Below are 20030 nucleotides of genomic sequence, written 5' to 3' on the forward strand. Positions count from 1 at the left end.
TGAGCGATAAGGGAGTGAAGGGTTATGGGGAGCGGGCAGGTAAGTGGAGCTGAGTCCATGATCTTATTGAATGGTAGAGCAGGCTTGAGGGGCCGAATGGCCTACTCCTGCTCCTATTATGTTAATGAGATCATGGCTGACTAACACAATGAGCTTTATTTGGAATGTGGAGAGCACTGCAGAGTTTGCCACAGTAGCCATTTTTGGTAAAATTGGGGTGAATTTATAGCCAAGAGCTTCCTTAGCCGCATGTCCACTTCATAACTGGTGTCTGTAGAATCTGTGTCATTAGACACTAATCACTGGGCTTCTGCATTCCATCAGGAGAATTCTACAGACACCAATGTTATGAGCAAGTGACCCAGTTTAACCAAAAATACTGCAAAAAGATATCCATAATGAATGCAGGAAAAAGTAACAAAATTATAGTTGATATTAGTTTGCTTCGTTCTGTATTTTGAAAAATGGCTCTTTATATTTAAAAAAAAAAAAATTTAGCTTCTGAAAATGTCAGCTAACAAAAAATAAGTGGAATGAAAACAGAAAATGTTGGAAGCGCAGCAAGTCAGGCAGCATCTGCAAAGAGAGAAACCGAGTTAACGTTTCAGGTCCATGACCTTTCGCCAGATCTTTTACGTCTGACAAAAGTTCAGCAACCTGAAACATTAACTCTGTTTCTCTCTCTACAAATGCTGCCCGACCTGCCGCGTTTTCCCGAGCGTTATCTGTTTTTATTTCAGATTTCTAGCAGCAGCAGTATTTTGCTTTTGGAAAAAATAAGATTTGAGCCCACCCTACCATACATCAAAAGCATATATATATATATATTTATATATTATATAATATATAGAGTGCGTTTTAATTTATTTTTTTGCTTACATTAAATGTAAGTCAGATGCTACCGCATGCAGTTTGTGCGTATTATAGACAGCATGTGTGCAGCTGGGTGTATTTATTGCATGGGCTTGAGCTCTTTATCACTTTCAATTTTCACCCAACCATGACACTGGTAATAACAGGATTTACCACCAATGTAGCTGCCACAGGCTTGGACTTTTCAATCGTATCGATGACGGCCCTTGGGTCCCACTTATTTAGGACCTGCTACCATTTCCATAGAGAAGTTTTCCACATGGGGAGAAAAAAACACAACCTACTGGAGTTGCTCATTTTATGTTGAAATGAATTTATTTTGCCCAACAGTGCGAGTATTTTTCGCATCTCCCGATGGTAATATTTCATGCAGGTGAATTAAAGAGTAATTTTGTCCAGTCTGCATTGTGTGCTACATTCTAGAAGAACTTTTAAAACCCTCACCCTCACAATGGGTCTCTTGCTCATCACATTTATACAAGTACAAAAGCATGGTAATTTATGATGAACCTGTATAAAACACTGGTTCGGCCTCAACTCAGTGGTGTGTCCAATTCTGGGCACCGCACTTTAAGAAGGAGGTGAAGGCCTTGGAGAGGGAGCAGAAAAGATTTGGGAGAGTGGTTTCAGGGATGAGGGACTTCAGTTACATGGATAGACTGGAGCAGCTGGGGTGGTTCTCCTTAGAGCAGAGAAGGTTGAGAGGAGATTTGATGGAGGTGTTCAAAATCATGAGAGGTCTAGATAGAGAGAAACTGTTCCCATTGGCAGAAGCATCAAGAACCAGAGGACACAGATATAAGGTGATTGGCAAAAGAACTAAAGGTGACGTAAGAAAAACTTTATTACGCATAAAGAGGTTGGCATCTGGAATTCACTGCCTGAAAGGATGGTGGAGACTGACTCAATCACAGCTTTTAAAAGGGAATTGGATAAATACCTGAAAGAAAAAAAAATTGCAGGGCTACGGGGAAAGGGCAGGGGAGTGGAACTGGCTGAGGTGCTCTTGCAGAGAGCCGACACGGGCTCGAATGGCCTCCTTCTGTGCTGTAACCATTCTATGATTCTAATACTTGTGGGGTGAAGAGAGTCTAGCATCTGATGAAGTAATGATCTTAACAGTGGAGCATGTCATCTGCCTGCCCTCTTAGTTGGGTATTGGCAGAGATGGAGTGCGGATTAGTGCAGCTCTCATTCCACCCATAGTATGGGGCCAGTTTTCATTTGAAGAGGACCTGACTGCAGGATTTTGTAACAAGTGCTGTGTTACATTTGATCATTACAAAACTGAAACATAATATGCGTAGATACTCAGAACAGATGCTTAAAATAAGTAAACTTTAAGAGTTACTGTAATGAACTGAATCTGAAAACTATAGCAAGGGGACTTACTTCCTTCAAATCAGTCTTATTTGTGAAGGTTTAAGAGAAAATGCTTCCTTCTATAAGTTCTAACCTACTTTGAGTCACTCGAAGATAATCATCTCGTCCTTTATTCCATAGTGGCAGCTCCTCCCGCACTATTGGCCAGCAATACCAGAGTAAATCTAGGAGGTCGCAAGTCTGCAAGAATCGATCAATGTCAGGTATTTAAGAAGAATTTTAACGGTCTTTTGTAGGATACTGATACCCGCCTAGAAATGAAAGCCAGTTTTCCACTCGTAGAATTCCAATGGATGAAATCCCTCCTTTACTCCCTCCCAATATATTCAATTACAGTGGACCAGAGATTGATATATACCAGTTTCTGGAATACCGATCGGCATTTTGTCAAAGTCTAGGGTAGGCACAGGAGATGAAAGTCTTCTGCCTCTGCTGATGGGGAATTGGATGAGGCAGCGACCCAATTATTCTTCTACAATTACTTTTTCTCTCCCCAATGCTTATGGACATAGTCAGTGACCGATGTCTCAAATAGTGCCCCTTCTCTCTTTCTCTCACCACCCCGATTTATCTAATTCCTCAAAAATAAATGGCCTCTCCGTCTTATCACCTTTTCTCCATCCTCTTAAGTCTTGAAGAGGAAGAGGAAGTCTTTGAGTATGTTGTTGTCATCCGACTATGTACCCAGTTCTCCCATTACTCTCCCTTAAAATCCCTTCCGTATAGTTTCTGCCCTGTTCACTGCACTGACATTACCACCCTTGTTCTAACCTTTTTAAATAGAGTACACCATATCCCACATCTCATGGTTTAGTCTTGGGAACAAATACAGACATGTCCTTTGATTAGCTTGTACTGTATGCTATACCATAATATTTTTTCAATTTTTCAGAAATAATTTTTTAGTTGTGAAAATGTACTTCCATATAAAAATGTCAAGTTTGTGGGAAAACACCATGCAGACATTCTGCCCCCAAATGCTGCTTTAACTACGTCCGAAGTAGTAATCATTTACTGAGGTCCCACGACTTTCTCAAGAACATTTTCTGTAGTCCCTGGGTCTTGTACTCTTATGATTTTTGACTTGTGCATCCTCTTTCTCCCGCTCACCTCGTGCTATTAATCAGGTTTCAAGAATAGCTCATTTGTCCCATGGAGTGCTGATTTACCCAATCCATGTCTTCATACTGTGGCTCTCTGATCTCAAAAGCTGTACGATAGCCCCTATTGGATAGAATTATTCTTCACCGTCACTATTTCAAATCCAAATGTGGAGTTGTTGGCAAGTGACTGTTTGTTTACATTGTAGAGTCTGCCATACACTGAACTGCAATGAGCTGACTCAGCTTCCACCATTCCCCCTTTTTCCTGAAAAGTGCTTTGCTTCCCCCAAATCCTTGATGTTTTTGGAAAGTGGTACATTTTCAACATTCGGAAGTTCTCATTTTCCATGTTTTAGTCATTTTTACCTCCACTTGGTTTTGGTCTCTGACAAAGATGTTCTGATGTTTCACAGAGTGGCTTCCATCAGCCAGTAAGAATTGGTCGTCAACTCCAAAAGAATTAAATGAAATGTTGGGCAATTCTGGCTGTTTTTAAGCAGCATAAGTAAAACGTTGGGGTTTTGTCTCCTTTTTGGTTTTCTGTTAGATTGTGGTACTTGCAGCCTCTGTTTGGAGTCACAGAGCCACTGCCTGCAAGAAGTGGTGCCTTGTGAGCCAATATTGCAATTTCAATTGTAAATAGTTTTTCAGCACAGATGCAAACAATTTATTCCTTCCTTTGGAGAATTGCTGGGATCAACCCAAGAACGGAATAAATGTTAGCATCTGTACTTACTGTTCGAAGATTCAAAATTTCAACCAGTGTAGTGAGGAGTTGAGAACCTGCCTAATCCTAGATGTAGTGGACCTCCGTCAGCTACTGTGTGTCGCAGAATAACATTTCTTTTTAACCATGAAAATTATCCAAGTTTCAGTAATAACAGAAGCAATGATTCAGTCTGATACATAAGTTTAGAATTACATTTGGAGACGTGATGTAGTTAACTTTTTGGCCTGGGCCCATTCCTTGATGTTTCAAAGTAAATTTACAGTTCCACTTATCTGCACTGGTGATGCGCTCACTGCTCTCCAGCGAGTCCCTGCCTGTAAATACTGAAGTACCTGCACTGTGAAAACTGGCCTGATTCTGTCTCAATTAATGACGTGATAGCCCTCTGCTTCCCACCCCCCTGCCCCACCCCACTCCAATAGCACAGTCATTGACAGCAGTCAAAGTTCTTGCATACTGTCCCTTTGGATTCAGCTTCGAATTTAGAGTACTTACTAGCAGAAGGAACATTGAAAGGAAGAAAGAAAGACTTGGATTTATATAGCGCCTTTCACGACTACCAGACATCTCAAAGCACTTTACAGCCAATTAAGTACTTTTGGAGTGTAGTCACTGTTGTAATGTGGGGAAATGCAGCAGCCAATTTGCGGACAAGCAAGCTCCCACAAGCAGCAATGTGATAATGACCCGATGATCTTTTTGTTGGTTATGTTGATTGAGGGATAAATATTGGCCCAGGACACCGGGGATAACTCCCCCGCTCTTCATTCGAAATAGTGCCGTGGGATCTTTTATATCCACTTGAGAGAGCAGACGGAGCCTCGGTTTAACGTCTCATCCAAAAGAATTGAGGGCGATTTTTGTTTTGAGCACAATTCAGGCAAGGGGGGACAGTGTGAGACCTGACCCATTTTGGTCCTTGAGCTTCGTTATAATGTGGTCGGCAAGCTGCCAGGGCAAAGCGCACTCGCTAGTCGACAGTTCCTTAACCTTTAGGCGGTAAATCGAGTAGGGTGACTAAATCTGAACGGCCTGCAAATGGCACCTTAGATTGGAGGGGTATAAGCGTCAAGCATGCAAATAAGCAGACATCTTGCAGCAGCAACCCCATTAAATTTGGAATTCTGTAAGGCTCAAAACCTACAAGGGAATGCCATAAGCATATTTCCCAAACCTCCATCCAGCTTTCCCTGACTGCAGCTAAAGATCCCTTTGATTGTCGTTTTAAATGGCCACCTCCCGATTGTATCACCATAATGGTGGCTAGGAGCAGAAAACGACTCAGTTCTTTTTAAAAATTCATTCACGGGATGTGGGCATCACTAGCAAAGCCAGCATTTATTGCCCATCGCTAATTGCCCTCGAGGGTGGTGGTGAGCCACTTTCTTGACAACTGAGTGGCTCGCTAGGCATCATACTTTTGTAAGTCCCTATTTAAGCTTAGGACATTGGTTTGAGAACCAACTTTCTCACCCTCCAACTGAATTTTAAATTCAACCATGTTATGGTCACTCATTCCTAGAGGATCGTTTATTAATCCTGTCTCATTACACAGTATCAGATCAGCCTGCTCCCTGGTTGGTTCCGCATCGTACTATTCAAGGAAATTATTCTGGATACACTCTATGAACTCTTCTTCAAGGATACTATGGACAATTTGCTTTGTCCAATCAATATGAAGGCTAAAATCGCCCATGATTATTGCCATTCCTTTATTACAAGCCTCCATTATTTCTTGATTTATACTCCCATCCAACAGTGTGTAGCTACTGTTAGGAGGCCGATGGACTATGCCCACCTGCGACTTTTTCCCCTTATTATTCCTTATCTCCACCCAAACTGATTAGCATCTTGATCTTTTGAGTCAATATCGTTTCTCACTAACGCACAGATCTCATCCTTCATTAACTATCCCACCTCCTTTTCCTTTCTGTCTGTCCTTACGAATTGTCAAATACCCCATAGTATTTAGTTCCCAGTCCTGGTCACCTTGCAACCACATCTCTGTAATGGCTATCAGATCATACCCATTTGTATCTATTTGTGCCGTCAACTCATCTATTTTGTTACAAATGCTACGTGCATTCAGATAAAGAGCTTTTAAATTGTTTTTTTTACCATTTTTTTCCTGCTTTGACGCCACTTTCTGATTCACCTTTGTTTATGCATTCTGATCCTTCTTGGCACACTCTGGTTTTCATTTCCCCCAGTGCTACCCTGATCTATTGCCTTCTCCTTATTCTTCGACTTTTAATATTTTCGCTGACCTGAATTTTCCCCCCCCCCACCCACCACTAATTAGTTTAAAGCCCTCTCTACAGTCCTAGTTATTTGATTCATCAGGACCCCAGTCCCAGCACAGTCTAAGTGGAGCCTGTCCAAAAGGAACAGCTCCCTCTTACCCCAGTACTAATGCCAGTGTCCCACGAACCAAAACCCATTTCTCCCACACCAGTCTTTGAGCCACGTGTTTAACTCTCTGATCTTATTTGCCCTATGCAAATTTGCTCATGGCTCCGGTAGTAATCCAGAGATTATTACCTTTGTGGTTTGCTTTTTAATTTGGCCCCTAACTACTCATAATCCCTCAGTAGAACCTCTTTCTTTGTCCTATCTGTCATTGGCACCCATGTGGACCACAACAATTGGATCTTCCCCCTCCCACTCCAAGTTCCTTAACCCTGGCAACACAGCTTTCGGGACTCATGCTCTCAGCTGCAGAGATCCTTCTCTATCCCCCTAATGATACTGTCCCCTACCACTACAATGTTTCTTTTTTACTCTTTTTTTTTTTTTCCCCTCCCCCACTTGAATGGCCCCTTGTACCACGGTGCTGTGGTCAGTTTGCTCATCCTCCTTGCAGTCCCTGCTCTCGTCAACACAGGGAGTAAGAGCCTCGAACCAGTTGGACAAGGGCTGAGGCTCCTCTATCACTCCATCCTGAGTCCCCATACCTTCCTCACTCATCACATCCTCCTGTCCCTGACCACAGATCGAATTTGAATTGATTACTCTAATTGGTGGGATTAGCTCCTGGATTGCGGCTTCCCGATAACTCTCACCGCTCCCTGATGTGTCGTAGTGTCTGCAGCTCGGATTCCAGCTCATCAACACTGAGCCGAAGTTCCTTGAGCTAAAGATGTGGTCGAGATGGACCTCAATGGGGTCAACCAGCTCCCACATGCAACAGCAGAAACACATCGCCTGTCCTGTCATCTCTAATGTATTTAATTAATTAAATCTAGTTTTTAGTTTTTAATCCTGGTCCCTAATCTAAGGCCCTTAATTTAAAGCAAGAAACGAGAGAAAAACTCACCAACCAATCGTTTTCCTGTGACGTCGAATGTAGTCATCCTGTTCTCCTTTTTTCGCCCTCTTTTACCTGCTTGCGCTGCTCCCTGTGGTGGCTAGCAATGTGCTGGGGTTGGGCTGGGCTGCTTTTATCTCCGCTCCTCCTCAGGCCAGTTTTAAACCTCGCACAAAATACTTCAGCACACCCTGGGAAAGCAGGACATCCACTGGAGAACCAGCGGATGAGGACTGGGCCAGGAGCAGAAATCTTGATGCATTGAAATCTCAATTAAGCAAAGATTTCTTCCAATCCTGTGCACTTCACTCCACTGTACTGGAGAGGGGAAGAGAAGCTGTAACCACTAGTAACTTAAGACATGTACAGTACTGTAAACTGAATGGGCTATCACTCCTCCTCCTCTCCACACCCTCCCCCATCAGACTGCGCTTCATGGGTGCAGAGAGAAAAACAGTTCCCAGTTTTTCTCTCTTGCCTTGATCAGCACACAATTGACAAAGCAAAATAAACTGAATTACATCAACCTTTTCCTGTTCGTTCCCAAAATATAAAATTCTAATGAATATTCCAAGTTTCTGCATGAGGACATGTTTCAAGTGTGTGCTATCGGAATCTATTTCCCACTGAATAGGAAGGCTGCCAATAACCCCATCGATTATTAATAGCTCCTAATTGCTCTGTAAATGTCTGATCCAGGTCCAAGTGACACAGGGTCCAGGATTCTACTAATAACTGCTTTACATAAAGGGATAAATAGAAATGGTGTGGATTTCATTTTAATTTTAAGTGGAAATTATAATGTGTGGCCTGACGATTTTTTCCTTGCACAGCACGGTCCTGCAGCCCAAGGTTACGTTCAGTGGGCAAGAAAAGCATGATCAGCGGGGAGTTGCCGAGGTTTCCAGTCAACCAGGGATTTCAATTCCTGCCACAATCTAATTTGAAGAATTCAAATAAAGCACTCGCTTTCTGACCAGAATCTCCCATGAGGGACCCGATACAGTAATTGCTTTTGTTTGCTCTCGTCTAGACTGTCCGCATTTTGAAATTAGAACTGTGTCGAAGCTATTGATTATTGAATAGTCTGGTTCTGTTAACTCTTGCGTTGATGCCTTTTCCCAGCTTAATTCCCCCTTCTCGCCAGGAGGGTGCGGTGCTCTGGATCACGGGCATCCCTGTGGTCACTCTCCACCTCGCTCTGTGGCTGTCCAACAAGAAATGTGATTGTTAACTGCGTTTTATCATGTTCCCTGATGGAGTTTTGTACTCCTGTCTCATCTTGTGGCCTTGCTGAGTTCCGGCCAAATTTTCCCAATGATCGCAGGAGCTTTGCAGAAAAGCTTTTGAGCATCACACCAATTGTACAGATATCTTTTGAGTTTTATTACCAACTATTATGTCATCTCAGCTTTGCTGTAAACCTGCTTTCTTAGTTTACAAAATAGAATTAAATTTTTATAGGGGGTGGGATGTTGGGGTGCTGATTTTATCTACTTGATGTTGGCTGTGGTAACGTCACTTAATCTGCAGGCAATATTTAGAAAATGGATGAGAAATAAATCCCATGAAAACACGATAAAGGGGTTACAGTATTTGGATAGGAGTTAATTGGGTGACGAGCTCCTTAATTCTTCTCTTTGAATATATGGCAAGAGGGGCTGTCTGACCCAGATCGCTGACTGCAAAGAAGAGTTGCATTCCGCAACTCTACTCTGTTATCCTAATGAAGACAAAATTCGGAGGCCCAGCTGGTTTGTCAGTCACAGCTGCCTTTGCAGCATCCTGCTGACAGGCTACGGCCCAGTTTCCCCAGAGTGCGTGGCAGTCAGTATTGTTCTGTAAAACAAATTTCTGCTGGCCTAGGGTTAGCATTAGTAATTAGCATTTTCCGACAGAGCATGTTGCACTGGCAATGGTGTTTTGCGGTGCGATACACCCTTCACCAGAAACAAGATAAGTCTGTGAAGGCCTGGTTTCAAGACCGCTGTGTGAGCTACAGCATAGGATTCCGTTCCACTGACTTTGTTGAGCTGCATTGATCTTGTCCAATGAAGATTACGCTCTTGCACGGCACTTTTCAGAGTGAAGAATGCAGCAATGTATAGCGTGAGGAAGGGCAGCATTCCTTCCATTTGATGAAGCTGCGCCTATTTTGTTCACATGGAACTAGAAGACTTGTATCCGCTTTTCAAGAACAACGTAGCCAAATCCTGTTGCACGAGTCAGGATCATCGAACTGTATTTGATTGATGCTTCTCGTTTCCTGGGGAGTTAATATTCTTGTACACTTTCATGAAGTTGGAAGTAGAGGGAAGAACATTAATTCTGGTGACCCTTGCCCCTAACCATGCGGGCAAAGGAAAGTTTCTTCACATCTCCTAGATGTGAGCATTGGTCAGTATCTGGATGCGTCAAATGGAAGGCCAATCCTAGCACATTTCCTTACAGAGCCTGTAGTTGTATATTTGGCCTCAACAACCAGGCAATCAACCGCAGGCTGTGCAAACCGCCTCGCCAAGATTCATCCTCCATTTGTCGCATGCTGCAAAGGTACCATTTAAAGCATAGTACAAAGTGAAGAGATTTATTTTATGATTTCAGGGGCAATCTTATCAGAATGCAGCTTAATTAAAACTGTTTCCAGGATGCCGAATTTGGCCAGCAGAAAGATCTGATATTTAGGGAGAAAAGACTAGAAGCTGCTTTGTTATTACACCGGCTATAGTTCCTATCGATTCCAAGTGTAAAGATAGATACATGGCACTTTTTTGTTCCTTTTGAAAGCATTAAATGATATGTTAGTGGAGTTGTATTTTAAGTCGCCTTGTGTATATCAGGAATCAGATTTTTTTTTTCCAGAGATCTTGAGATTTGTAATATTCTCACTAAAATCCGAATGAACGCAGGTCAGGAAATAGCACTGTTGGTGGTTTGCCCTGAACAGAATGAATTCCACTAAATGGATCAGTGGTCTCAAATGGCATCCCTAGTACAGTTCTTTTTGCATTGCTAACTGTTGCTGTTTGAACCTGTAAAATATAACACAATGGTGGCAGCAATCATTGGCACGCTGATTCCGCCACGCTTCAGTGGTTGTCTTTCTGGAATTGCAGTAAGAACGTCCTTGCTTTTAGAAGCTGTGTTGCTGCTTAGTTTGTTTCACGCCAGAATGAAAAAATTAAATGTATCTGACTTTATTCAGTTTTAAGAAATTTTGTTTTACAGAACAGTTTTGACTGCTGGACCTTAAAAGGGAATTCCCCCCCCCCCCCCCCCACCAATTGATATTGCTTTTGAAGCTCTCGATCCAAACAAATTAGGCCAATCACCAGCAAATGTGATCACTCACAGGTAAAGATTTTCCCATTGCCGAAACACTCATGGATTATGTTTAGACCATTGAATATAAGTGATCTGTGCAACAATGCGGTTTCCAGTGATGGGCATGTTTATTCTTGAATCTCCTTTCTCTTCTGTCCCATAAACTACTTCTTGAGAACTTTTAACACTTCCTTTAAAGTTAACTGAGACAAAGTTGGCACTAAACAAAAACATTATTTTGAAAAAAAAACTGGATTATCATTTGTAGCTAACTGATTTTCAAAAAACGATTCTGATGGTGATAATTGGTGTTTAAAACTTGTAAATCAATGCAAACTCATTCATATTGCAGCACCCTGTGCTTTTAATGGGAGAAAGATTTTCTATTTTAATTCTATATGACTCCTAAATATTGATCTCGAAAACTAAAAAGGGTAATTTTCAATTAAAATCGCAGTTTTTCCACCTGGCCGGTGACATTATAGTTCCGAACTCTCGCCACTCTGTTTCCTGTCTATGGCTGGGTTGATTTTTATGCTGATGCTAGGTGGTGAAGCAATTTGGGCAGCAGAATTACCAGCAGCACTCCATTATTAACTGTCTGAAATGAATGGAGTGTATTGTAAATAGGCTACGAAACACATAGTGGTGCAGTGTGGTAACTTCTACATGGCTTCATTGCTCAGTGGAAGTGTAGTTCAAGAGTGCCCGTTTGAATTTAGGGCAAACAAGTAATACATTTTGATTTATGTATATAGCTTGAAAGAAGTGATATATAGTTTTGTTAAAAACTTTTATGCATCTCGGCGCTGTACATTGCTTTTTTTTTAACTAGTCTCCATGTGCATGTTGGGGGCAAATCTCCTTTGTCCTTTACTGTAGTTGAAATATACAAGTACTGATTTTTATTAGTGTTTGGAGAGCAGCCATAAAATACAAACATAAAGCGTGTCTATTGCAATATATCAGCAAATTTTAGAATCATTTTTTATTAAACATTCAGTGGCTGGTTGGCAGTAAACTGCATGAGTAAAAGTTCCCACAGTTTGTACAAATCAAACACACTGGCATTTTATCGCTGCCTTTATCTCCCTGCAGTGCTTTATGCTCTTATACAGTGCTCTCAAACCGTGACACAAATATAACATGTAAATTATAAACCGATACCTAACCTGAATCTGTTCGAGCTGCATTCTCTTCACTAGAAGCTGTCCACGGTTATGGCCCAGTGGTGTCCAGTCTAGTGCCTGGAGCTGGCACTGATCCAGAGCCGAGTGCACATCACCGGTGCCACCCTGATAGCTTGAATCTTCCACCCAGTGCCAGCAGAGGGTTGGCTAGCATGTAAGCCGTGGAGACTGGATTGTACTGGCCACGCACACAGGACACTCCAGATTCCTCCTGAATTGTTGAACATCTCCTACACCATGTCTGATGCAAGAAGTGTAATGGAAATCTGGGGAGGCACAACATACTTCAAATTTCATAGGAAGCCAGAGTACTCGGTTAAATGTGTCACTTAATGTGCTTGGATGCACCAGGCAAATTGGTACGCCGAACTGAATCAGGAATTGTTTCACTGCCGTTCACTTGCCTCTGGATTTTCTTCAAAGAACTTTAAAATTCCTGCTGATTTATTAGAACTTATATTTGTCTTACACTTTTATCAAGTGAGTGTTTTTGATTAGGCAAGACGCATTAAATCGTCAGTAAGCTCCCTATTGCATTTCTGAATGTTTCATTGTTCTCCATCACAGCTACTTCTGTGAAATCATGAGAATTGCACACAACATAAAGTTCCATTAACGTGCTGTATCTCGTTACTGCAATTATGAACTCCAGCAAGTTTTGGAACATCAGTGTCCATTTTAGTACTGGGCCTTTGTCTTCTGTCAAATCAGCACCTGGTACGTCAAACCCCACAGTACTGACGCACCTTGTGCACATTATTACATACTCCACGTTCTACACAGATCTTGGAAGTTTCAGTTCTAAGCACTGTAATGCTGTCATGTCAGCACATTGCAGCCTTTTGCCAATACAACACCCAACCTTACCCTTTTCTTTATAAATTAGGCTAACTTATTGTGAGGGGACTCTTACCATTTGTTGACACTGAATGGAATTTATTTTAAATTGCATTGTAAGTGGGTCATGTTTTCATCAAGTACTCACAGGCGAAGAATTTAAAGTTGAGCAAAAATTCTGAAGCAGTAAAGTTGCATTTGGTGGCTGCTCCTCCTCCTTGTGTTGTCAAAGGTGATAACTTGTCAAATTTTAAGTAATTTTTATTAAAGTTTATATTAGTGACTATTTTTGTGTGTTTTTTTGGGGGCGGGTGGAGACGCATGTTTATTTTTCTTATTTTCTTCCTCTAGCCAGGGGGACAGGATAGATTGGTCTCAGTCACTTCATGTCATAAGTGCACTTACTGTAAAATTTAGCGCATAAATCACATCCTAATGTATGTTTTTATGCCCCTAAACAATTGAGCACTATAACATGATGGTTTATTGAAATGTTGACTGAAATTGAGCAGCCTATAATAGACACACGAAGCTCGATCCTATGGTAGGACTGTGGCTACCAATGCAAGACTTTCACCTTACAGCTTGCCAGCCTTCGCAGTGAATTTAAATCTCTCAATCTGGGATATTAACTCCTGACCAATGTTCCCTCGAATTATTTTTTTCGGGTGCGGTCCCTTTAAATTTGCTGCACGGCCTCGCACCTGCGGTAATTCCCAGCGGCAGGAACTGGTAAGCGGCCTGCACGGGACTCCACGATTGGAGCATGCACCTGAGGGGCAACATTGCTTCTGACCTTACAGATTGAGAATCTGAAAACCTGAGGGCAGCTACAATGTTTAGAAGGGAGCTAGACCCGAGCTTGACTGAGGCAGACATCACATCATGTAAAAGGTGCTTTACAGATAACGCGTGGTTCGTGTTATTTCCTGATTGCTTGAGGGGGTAAGAGAGGAATTTTACAAAGTATATTTCCCTTATTGGCCCTGGGTTCTCCCAGGAGAGTACATGGCTGCAGGTAAGTGCTTGGTCAGGCTGCCCCAGGCATAGTGATTGTCGGGCCAGCTTGATAGATAAGCTGGTCTCTTCCTGCCCGTGATTTACGTATAGTCGTGGAAGTCTGAGATACCCGGCTTAGAAGCTGGTATTCCACAGCAAGTTAGATTGTTGATAATGGAGGAGCAGATATTTGACGGGCCGATGAGATATGTTTCACCATTGTAATCATTTAACAACTTGGAGCACTTTTTTTAATGTCTCTTTGCTCCTTCTCTTGTGAAGGCAGTGGCTCCTGCTGAGGTACAACAACAACTTGTACTTATATAGCACTTTTGGCATAGTGAAACATTCCAAGGCACTTCACAGGAGTATTATGAGACAAAACATTTGATGCCAAGCCACGTCAGGAGAAATTAGGGCAGGTGACCAAAAGCTTGGTCAAAGAGATAGGTTTTAAGGAGCGTCTTGAAGGAGGATAGTGAGGCAGAGAGGTTTAACATAGAAACATAGAAAGTAGGTGCAGGAGTTGGCCATTCGGCCCTTTGAGCCTGCACCGCCATTCAATATGATCATGCAACTTCAGTACCCCTTTCCTGCCTTCTCTCCATACCCCTTCATCCCTTTAGCCATAAGGGTCACATCTACCTCCCTTTTGAATATATCTAACGAACTGGCTTCAACAACTTTCTGTGTTTGAGAATTCCACAGGTTCACAATTCTCTGAGTGAAGAAGTTTCTCCATCTCTGTCCTAAATGGCTTACCTCTTATCTTTAGGCTGTGACCCCTGGTTCTGTACTTCCCCAACATCGGGAACATTCTTCCTGCATCTAACCTGTCCATACCCGTCGGAGTTCTAGAGCTTCGGGCCCAGGCAACAGAAGGCACGGCCACCAATGGTTGAGCGATTTATAATCGGGGATGCTCAAGAGGGCAGAATTAGAGGAGCGCAGACATCTCGGGTGGTGGGGGGGCTATGGGGCTGGAGGAGATTACAGAGATTAGGAGGGCGAGGCCATGGAAGGTTTTGAAAACCAGGATGAGAATTTTGAAATTGAGGTGACCGCAGCTCTCTGTACCTTGGCTGTTGAACAATGGGTGGGGGGGGGTGTGGAGCATGGGAAATATCACGGCAGAATCTGATCCTTTCTTTTGAGTGTTAAGCGCCTCTTTAAGTTGTTTAGTTATTCTGTAGATGGCTGTGATGGGGCAAGGCTGCTCATGTGACCCAATCTGTTTGGATGCGAACGGGAGAACAATGGCGGTAAGGAAAATGAAATTAATTAATTCCAGGCTCATTTTGGTAGACATTGAGTGCAGTGGATTGCATAAATGAAACTTCTACAATGACTCTGATGCTGTGTGAATTCCTGTTAATTGCATGATTCATATTTTATTTGGAACTTTATTCTCTGAAAAAGATTCATCTGCATTTGACACTGGCATTTCCTGAAGCTAGTTTGTCTAGCGAAAAAGAAAATCAATAAAATGATCCACAACTGCCCTCTGGGACTAATGGGTAAGAAGTCAAAAGGCTGAAGAATGTTGCTTTGTTTGCAAACATCTGGCTCTAATATTACATTAGCCATACTTAAAACCCATTAAATCTGGAATTCAGTAAGGTTTTAGACCTGTTCTCTTGATATTTTTGTCAGTACTGATTATGTTATTACAAATGGTTGTTATCATGATTGCGTTAGAAATGTGTTTGGGTAAGATTATCGGAAATATTGAATTACAGCAATATGTCCTCTGAGGCCACGAGAAGTACCTCGTTTCGACAAATTGGGTGTGAAAGATTATTAGGCTGCCCAAGGAAGTGATCATTTGCTACAGCGAAATTAATAATGTTTTTTTTTAAATCCTTCCCTTTACATCCCTGGCAGCAGAATCGGGGGCCTTGACACCAACTATTTTCGACTGCTCTGTTTGCTTTTGGAAACCACATTTTGGAATACTCTGTCCCTGTAGAGCCAAATACGTCCTCGCGATTGAATAAATTGCTTTCTCAGTGTTCTGTTGTGTTGATGAGAGGGGCCCCAGTGGAAATTGGTTTTTCTTGGCTGATTTTGTTTTCATGCTGTGTTTGGATACTTACCATGTCTCTTTTCAACAAAAAAAAGTTTGGTTTTCAGGCCTGTGGTTTCACTCTCAGACATGTTACGTAGGCATAGAAGGGCAGAACCATCAGGAGATGCAATCATCATGATCATAGGCAGGCCCTCGGAATTCAGGATGACTTGCTTCCGCTCAGTGAATTCTCGAGTGACTGAGAAGTCCAATGCGGGACCTACAGTCTCTGTCACAGGTGGGGGAGACAGTGGTTGAAGGAAAGGGTGGTCTGGGAGCCTGGGTTGACGCACACTCCTTCCGCTGTCTACACTTGATTTCTGCTTGTTCTTGGCAATGGTATTCGAGGTGCTCAGCACCTTCCCGGATGTTCTTCCTCCACTTTGGGCGGTCGTGGGTGATTTCCGGGTGTCGGTGGGGATGTTGAAGTTTGTCACGGAAGCTTTGAGGGTGTCCTTGAAGCATTTCCTCTGCCCACCTGGGGCTCGCTTGCCGTGTCGAAGCTCCGCATAGAGCGCTTGCTTTGTCAGGCATGCGGGCAATGTGGCCCGCCCAATTGTGCCGATCGCGCATGCTCAGTGCTTGGATGTTGGCCTGGACGAAAACACTGTCTGTCTGTCTGTCTGTCTGTCTGTCTGTCTGTCTGTCTGTCTGTCCGTCCGTCCTGCCAATGGATTTGCAGGATCTTGCGGAGGCAGCGCAGATGGTACTTCTCCAGCGCTTTGAGGTGTCTGCTGTATATAGTCCACATCTCTCAGCCATATAGGAAGGCGGGTATCACTACTGCCCTATAGACCATGAGCTCGGATTTGAGGTCCTGATCTTCAAACGCACTCTTCCTCAGACGGCTGCACTGGCGCACTGAAAGCAGTGTTGGACCTCGTCGTCGATGTCTGCTCTTGCTGACCGTAGGCTCCCGAGAAATGGAAAATGGTCCATGTTGTCCAAGGCCTCGTCGTGGATTTTGATAATTGGGGGGCAGTGCTGTGTGGCGTGATCGGATTGGTAGAGGACCTTTGTCTTACGGATGTCCCCATGCTGTGCAGCTAGTCCGTGTTGGCAGTCCTTGGAGTATTTTCTGCCCATTTGCCTCCTTCTGTGAATTGAGAAGACCTAAAGGCAAGTAAAGTAATATACTGGCTTTGTGAATCACATGCCCCATGACAGGAGAGTCAAATGGTGATTTCTCCCACACCTGTACCAGTGTCAGCTTGCTCAGTTGGTAGCTCCCTTAGCAAGTCAGAAGGTTGTGGGTTCAGGCCTCATTCCAGGACCTGAGCCCATAATGTGGGCTGATGCTCCAGCACAGTACTGCGGGAACACTACAGTGTCGCAGGTGCCAGCCTTCAAATGAGAAGCTGAGCCGGGATCCTTTCTGCCTGTTCAATTCGGCGCTAAAAATCCCAAGACGTTTTTTGAAAAGCAGGAAGGTCTGAATCATTAAGTATATTTAAGGCTGAGATAGATTTTCAGACTAGGGGAATCGAAGGATATGGGCATCAGGCGGGAAAGTGGAGTTGTGGTCGCAGATCAGTGGAGCCTACTCCTATTCCTAATCTTGTGTTCCCAGTGTCCTGGCTACCATTCCCCTCTCAGCCACCAAAAACTAGATTATTTGGTTATTCTCCAAATGCTGCCAAGTCAGCCGACAAAACGACATTTACTAAGCTTCAAAAGCCAATTCATGTGTCAACTTTGTGTCAATTCTCTGACACGTAAACACAAGTCTTTCTCTTGCCAATACTTCACTTAAAATACTGTGAAGAATACTGTAACAGTGTGGATTGCCTTTCCCTATTTTACTGTACTTTTGTGAGAAATGGCAAATAAGCTCACCTGCGCCTGTGAGGAAAGGAGGTGGAAAAGCAACCTTATTGCTCTGAAACAAAGTACCTGTGTATTAACTTGCTGTGTCACAGTGCAGCCACCTATATAGAATCATAGTGCAGAGAAGGAGGCCATTCAGCCTATCGTGCCTCTGCAGGCTCTTTGAAAGAGCGATCCAATTAGTCCCCACTCTTCTTCTCTTCCCCATAGCCCTGCAATTCTTTCCTTTGCTAGTATAGATCTAATTCCCTGTTAAAAGTTACTAATGAATTTGTTCCACCACCCTTTCTGGCAGCGCATGCCAGATCATCATAACTTGCTGCATTTTTTTTTTTAATTCTCATGTTCTCTCTGATTCTTTGGCCAATTATCTTAAATCTGTGGCCTCTGGTTGTCGACCCACCTCCTAGTGGAAACTGTTTCTCCCTACCTACTCTATCAAAACCCTTCATTATTTTGAACGCCTCTATTAAATAATTCTTAGATTTTTCTAAAAATGGGACATGCCAGCTAAGTCTTGATGTATGAACATGCCCAAGAATTTCTGTAAAGATCTAATGCTATCTTTCAGACAGGTGTGGTTTAACACACACATCCTCGGGGTTAAACACCTCTGACATATAAAGCTGAGCGAGAATATTTTAACAAACGTGTACTCCACTGGCGCTAAAGAACAAGCGAAAGAGTAGGGAGTTTGGGCTGTTTCACTTTTAGCGCCGAAACTTCAAAATCGCTCCTTGAAGCATGCAACTTTTTCTTTCAAGTGCTTGACTCGTAGCTATTCATGAGAAGGCATAGAATGTACAGCACAAACAGGCCATTTGGCCCAACTGCTTCATGCTGGTGTTTATGCTCCACACAAGCCTCCTCCCACCCGACTTCATCTGAGCCGATTAGGATAATCTTCAATTGCTTTCTCCCTCACGTGCTTATCTAGCTTCCTCTTAATGCATCTATGCTATTCGCCTCAACCACATTCCACTTTCTAACCACTCACTGGGTAAAGACTTTTCTCCTAAATTCCTTATTGGATTTAATAGTGACTATCTTTATGATCCCTACTTTTGGTCACCCCCACCCCCCACCTCCCCCCCCCCCCCCCCCCCACAAGCAGAAACCTTGTGGCTGCCCTATCAACCCCATCAAAATTAATTAGGTCACCCCTCTTTTCTAGAGAAAAAAGCCTGCACCGGTTCGGTCTTTCCTACGTGTAGCTTTCTGCCAGTGTAGTAATGCCCCAAGCTTAGCTTTTTATGTTATTGAGATAAAGTGAAGTAAAAGCTGAACTTGTACTAGATGTCCTCTGTGGCTCTTAGTACCAAGTGTTGCTACAAAGAGTGTAAATTCCATAAGAGATCAGTGTTTGTCACGCAGTGTAAGTAGGTACAATAAACATAAATGGTGAACTGCTACGTTGTACGTGTAGTATGCATCAGTGACCACTTTTATGTGGGTAATGCTGTGATGACTATTGAAAAACATTGCAATCCCGTGCATTCTCCACAGGTTCGTCTGCACTTGAATTTCATGAGCAAGTTATTGAGTAGGCTATCTCTTTCTTTCAGGCGCTGTACATTGTATTTTTACAGGGTAGTTACGTTTTGAAAAGCACAGGAATTATGGAGGGTTATTTACGACAATTCCCACTTCCAGATGTTCTGGCCTGAATGGGGCCAATATTCAGCTGTGTTAGTGTGCAGAGACGGCATCTGCTTCATAACATCCAGAAAAGGGGTCTAGAATAAGACAAGGAAGAACTTGCCTTTAACAACCTCAAAGATGTCCCAAAGTGCTTTAAAGAAAGACTTACATTTATATAGCGCCTTTCACAACCACTGGACGTCTCAAAGCGCTTTACAGTCAATGAAGTTTTTATTTGAATTGTAGTCACTGTTGTAATGTGGGAAACGTGGCAGCCAACTTGCGCACAGCAAACTCCCACAAACAGCAATGTGATAATGACCACATAATCTGTGTTTGTTTTTATGTTGATTGAGCGATAAATATTGGCTAGGGATAAATCCCCTGCTCCTCTTCGAAATAGTGCCATGGGATCTTTTATGCCCACCTGAGAGGGCAGACGGGGCCTCGGTTTGATGTTTCATCTGAAAGACGGCACCTCTGACAGTGCAGCTCTCCCTCGACATTGTAATGTCGGCCTAGATTTGTGTGCTCAAGTCCCTGGAGTGGAATTCAAACCCACAACCTTCTGTGTCGGAGGCAAGTGTGCTATCCACTGAGCCGCAGCTAACGCATACAGCCATTGAAATACTTTTGAAGTGTAGTCACATTTGCAATGTGACTAATGAACAGAATTTTTGTTTAGTGACGTTAACACAGACTAATTTCTATATACCAAGAATAGGAAAAAAAAGCACTCCAGTGTGTA

General features: G+C 42.9%; 1 protein-coding gene across 1 annotated transcript in view; it reads left to right on the forward strand.

Moving 5' to 3' along the window:
• The window catches only part of LOC139230045 (kinesin-like protein KIF18B), a 92637-nt gene extending 79604 nt beyond the window's left edge, over window positions 1–13033 (forward strand). Inside the window, exons 16-17 of the mRNA XM_070861810.1 lie at window positions 2377–2459; window positions 8230–13033. Of these exons, the coding sequence (XP_070717911.1) occupies window positions 2377–2459; window positions 8230–8372 (226 nt within the window). The 3' untranslated portion in view covers window positions 8373–13033. The remainder of the gene's footprint in view (window positions 1–2376; window positions 2460–8229) is intronic.
• The last annotated feature ends 6997 nt before the right edge of the window (window positions 13034–20030 follow it).

Source organism: Pristiophorus japonicus, chromosome 19 (genome assembly GCF_044704955.1).
Source record: "Pristiophorus japonicus isolate sPriJap1 chromosome 19, sPriJap1.hap1, whole genome shotgun sequence".
In the NCBI taxonomy this organism is placed as follows: domain Eukaryota; kingdom Metazoa; phylum Chordata; class Chondrichthyes; family Pristiophoridae; genus Pristiophorus; species Pristiophorus japonicus.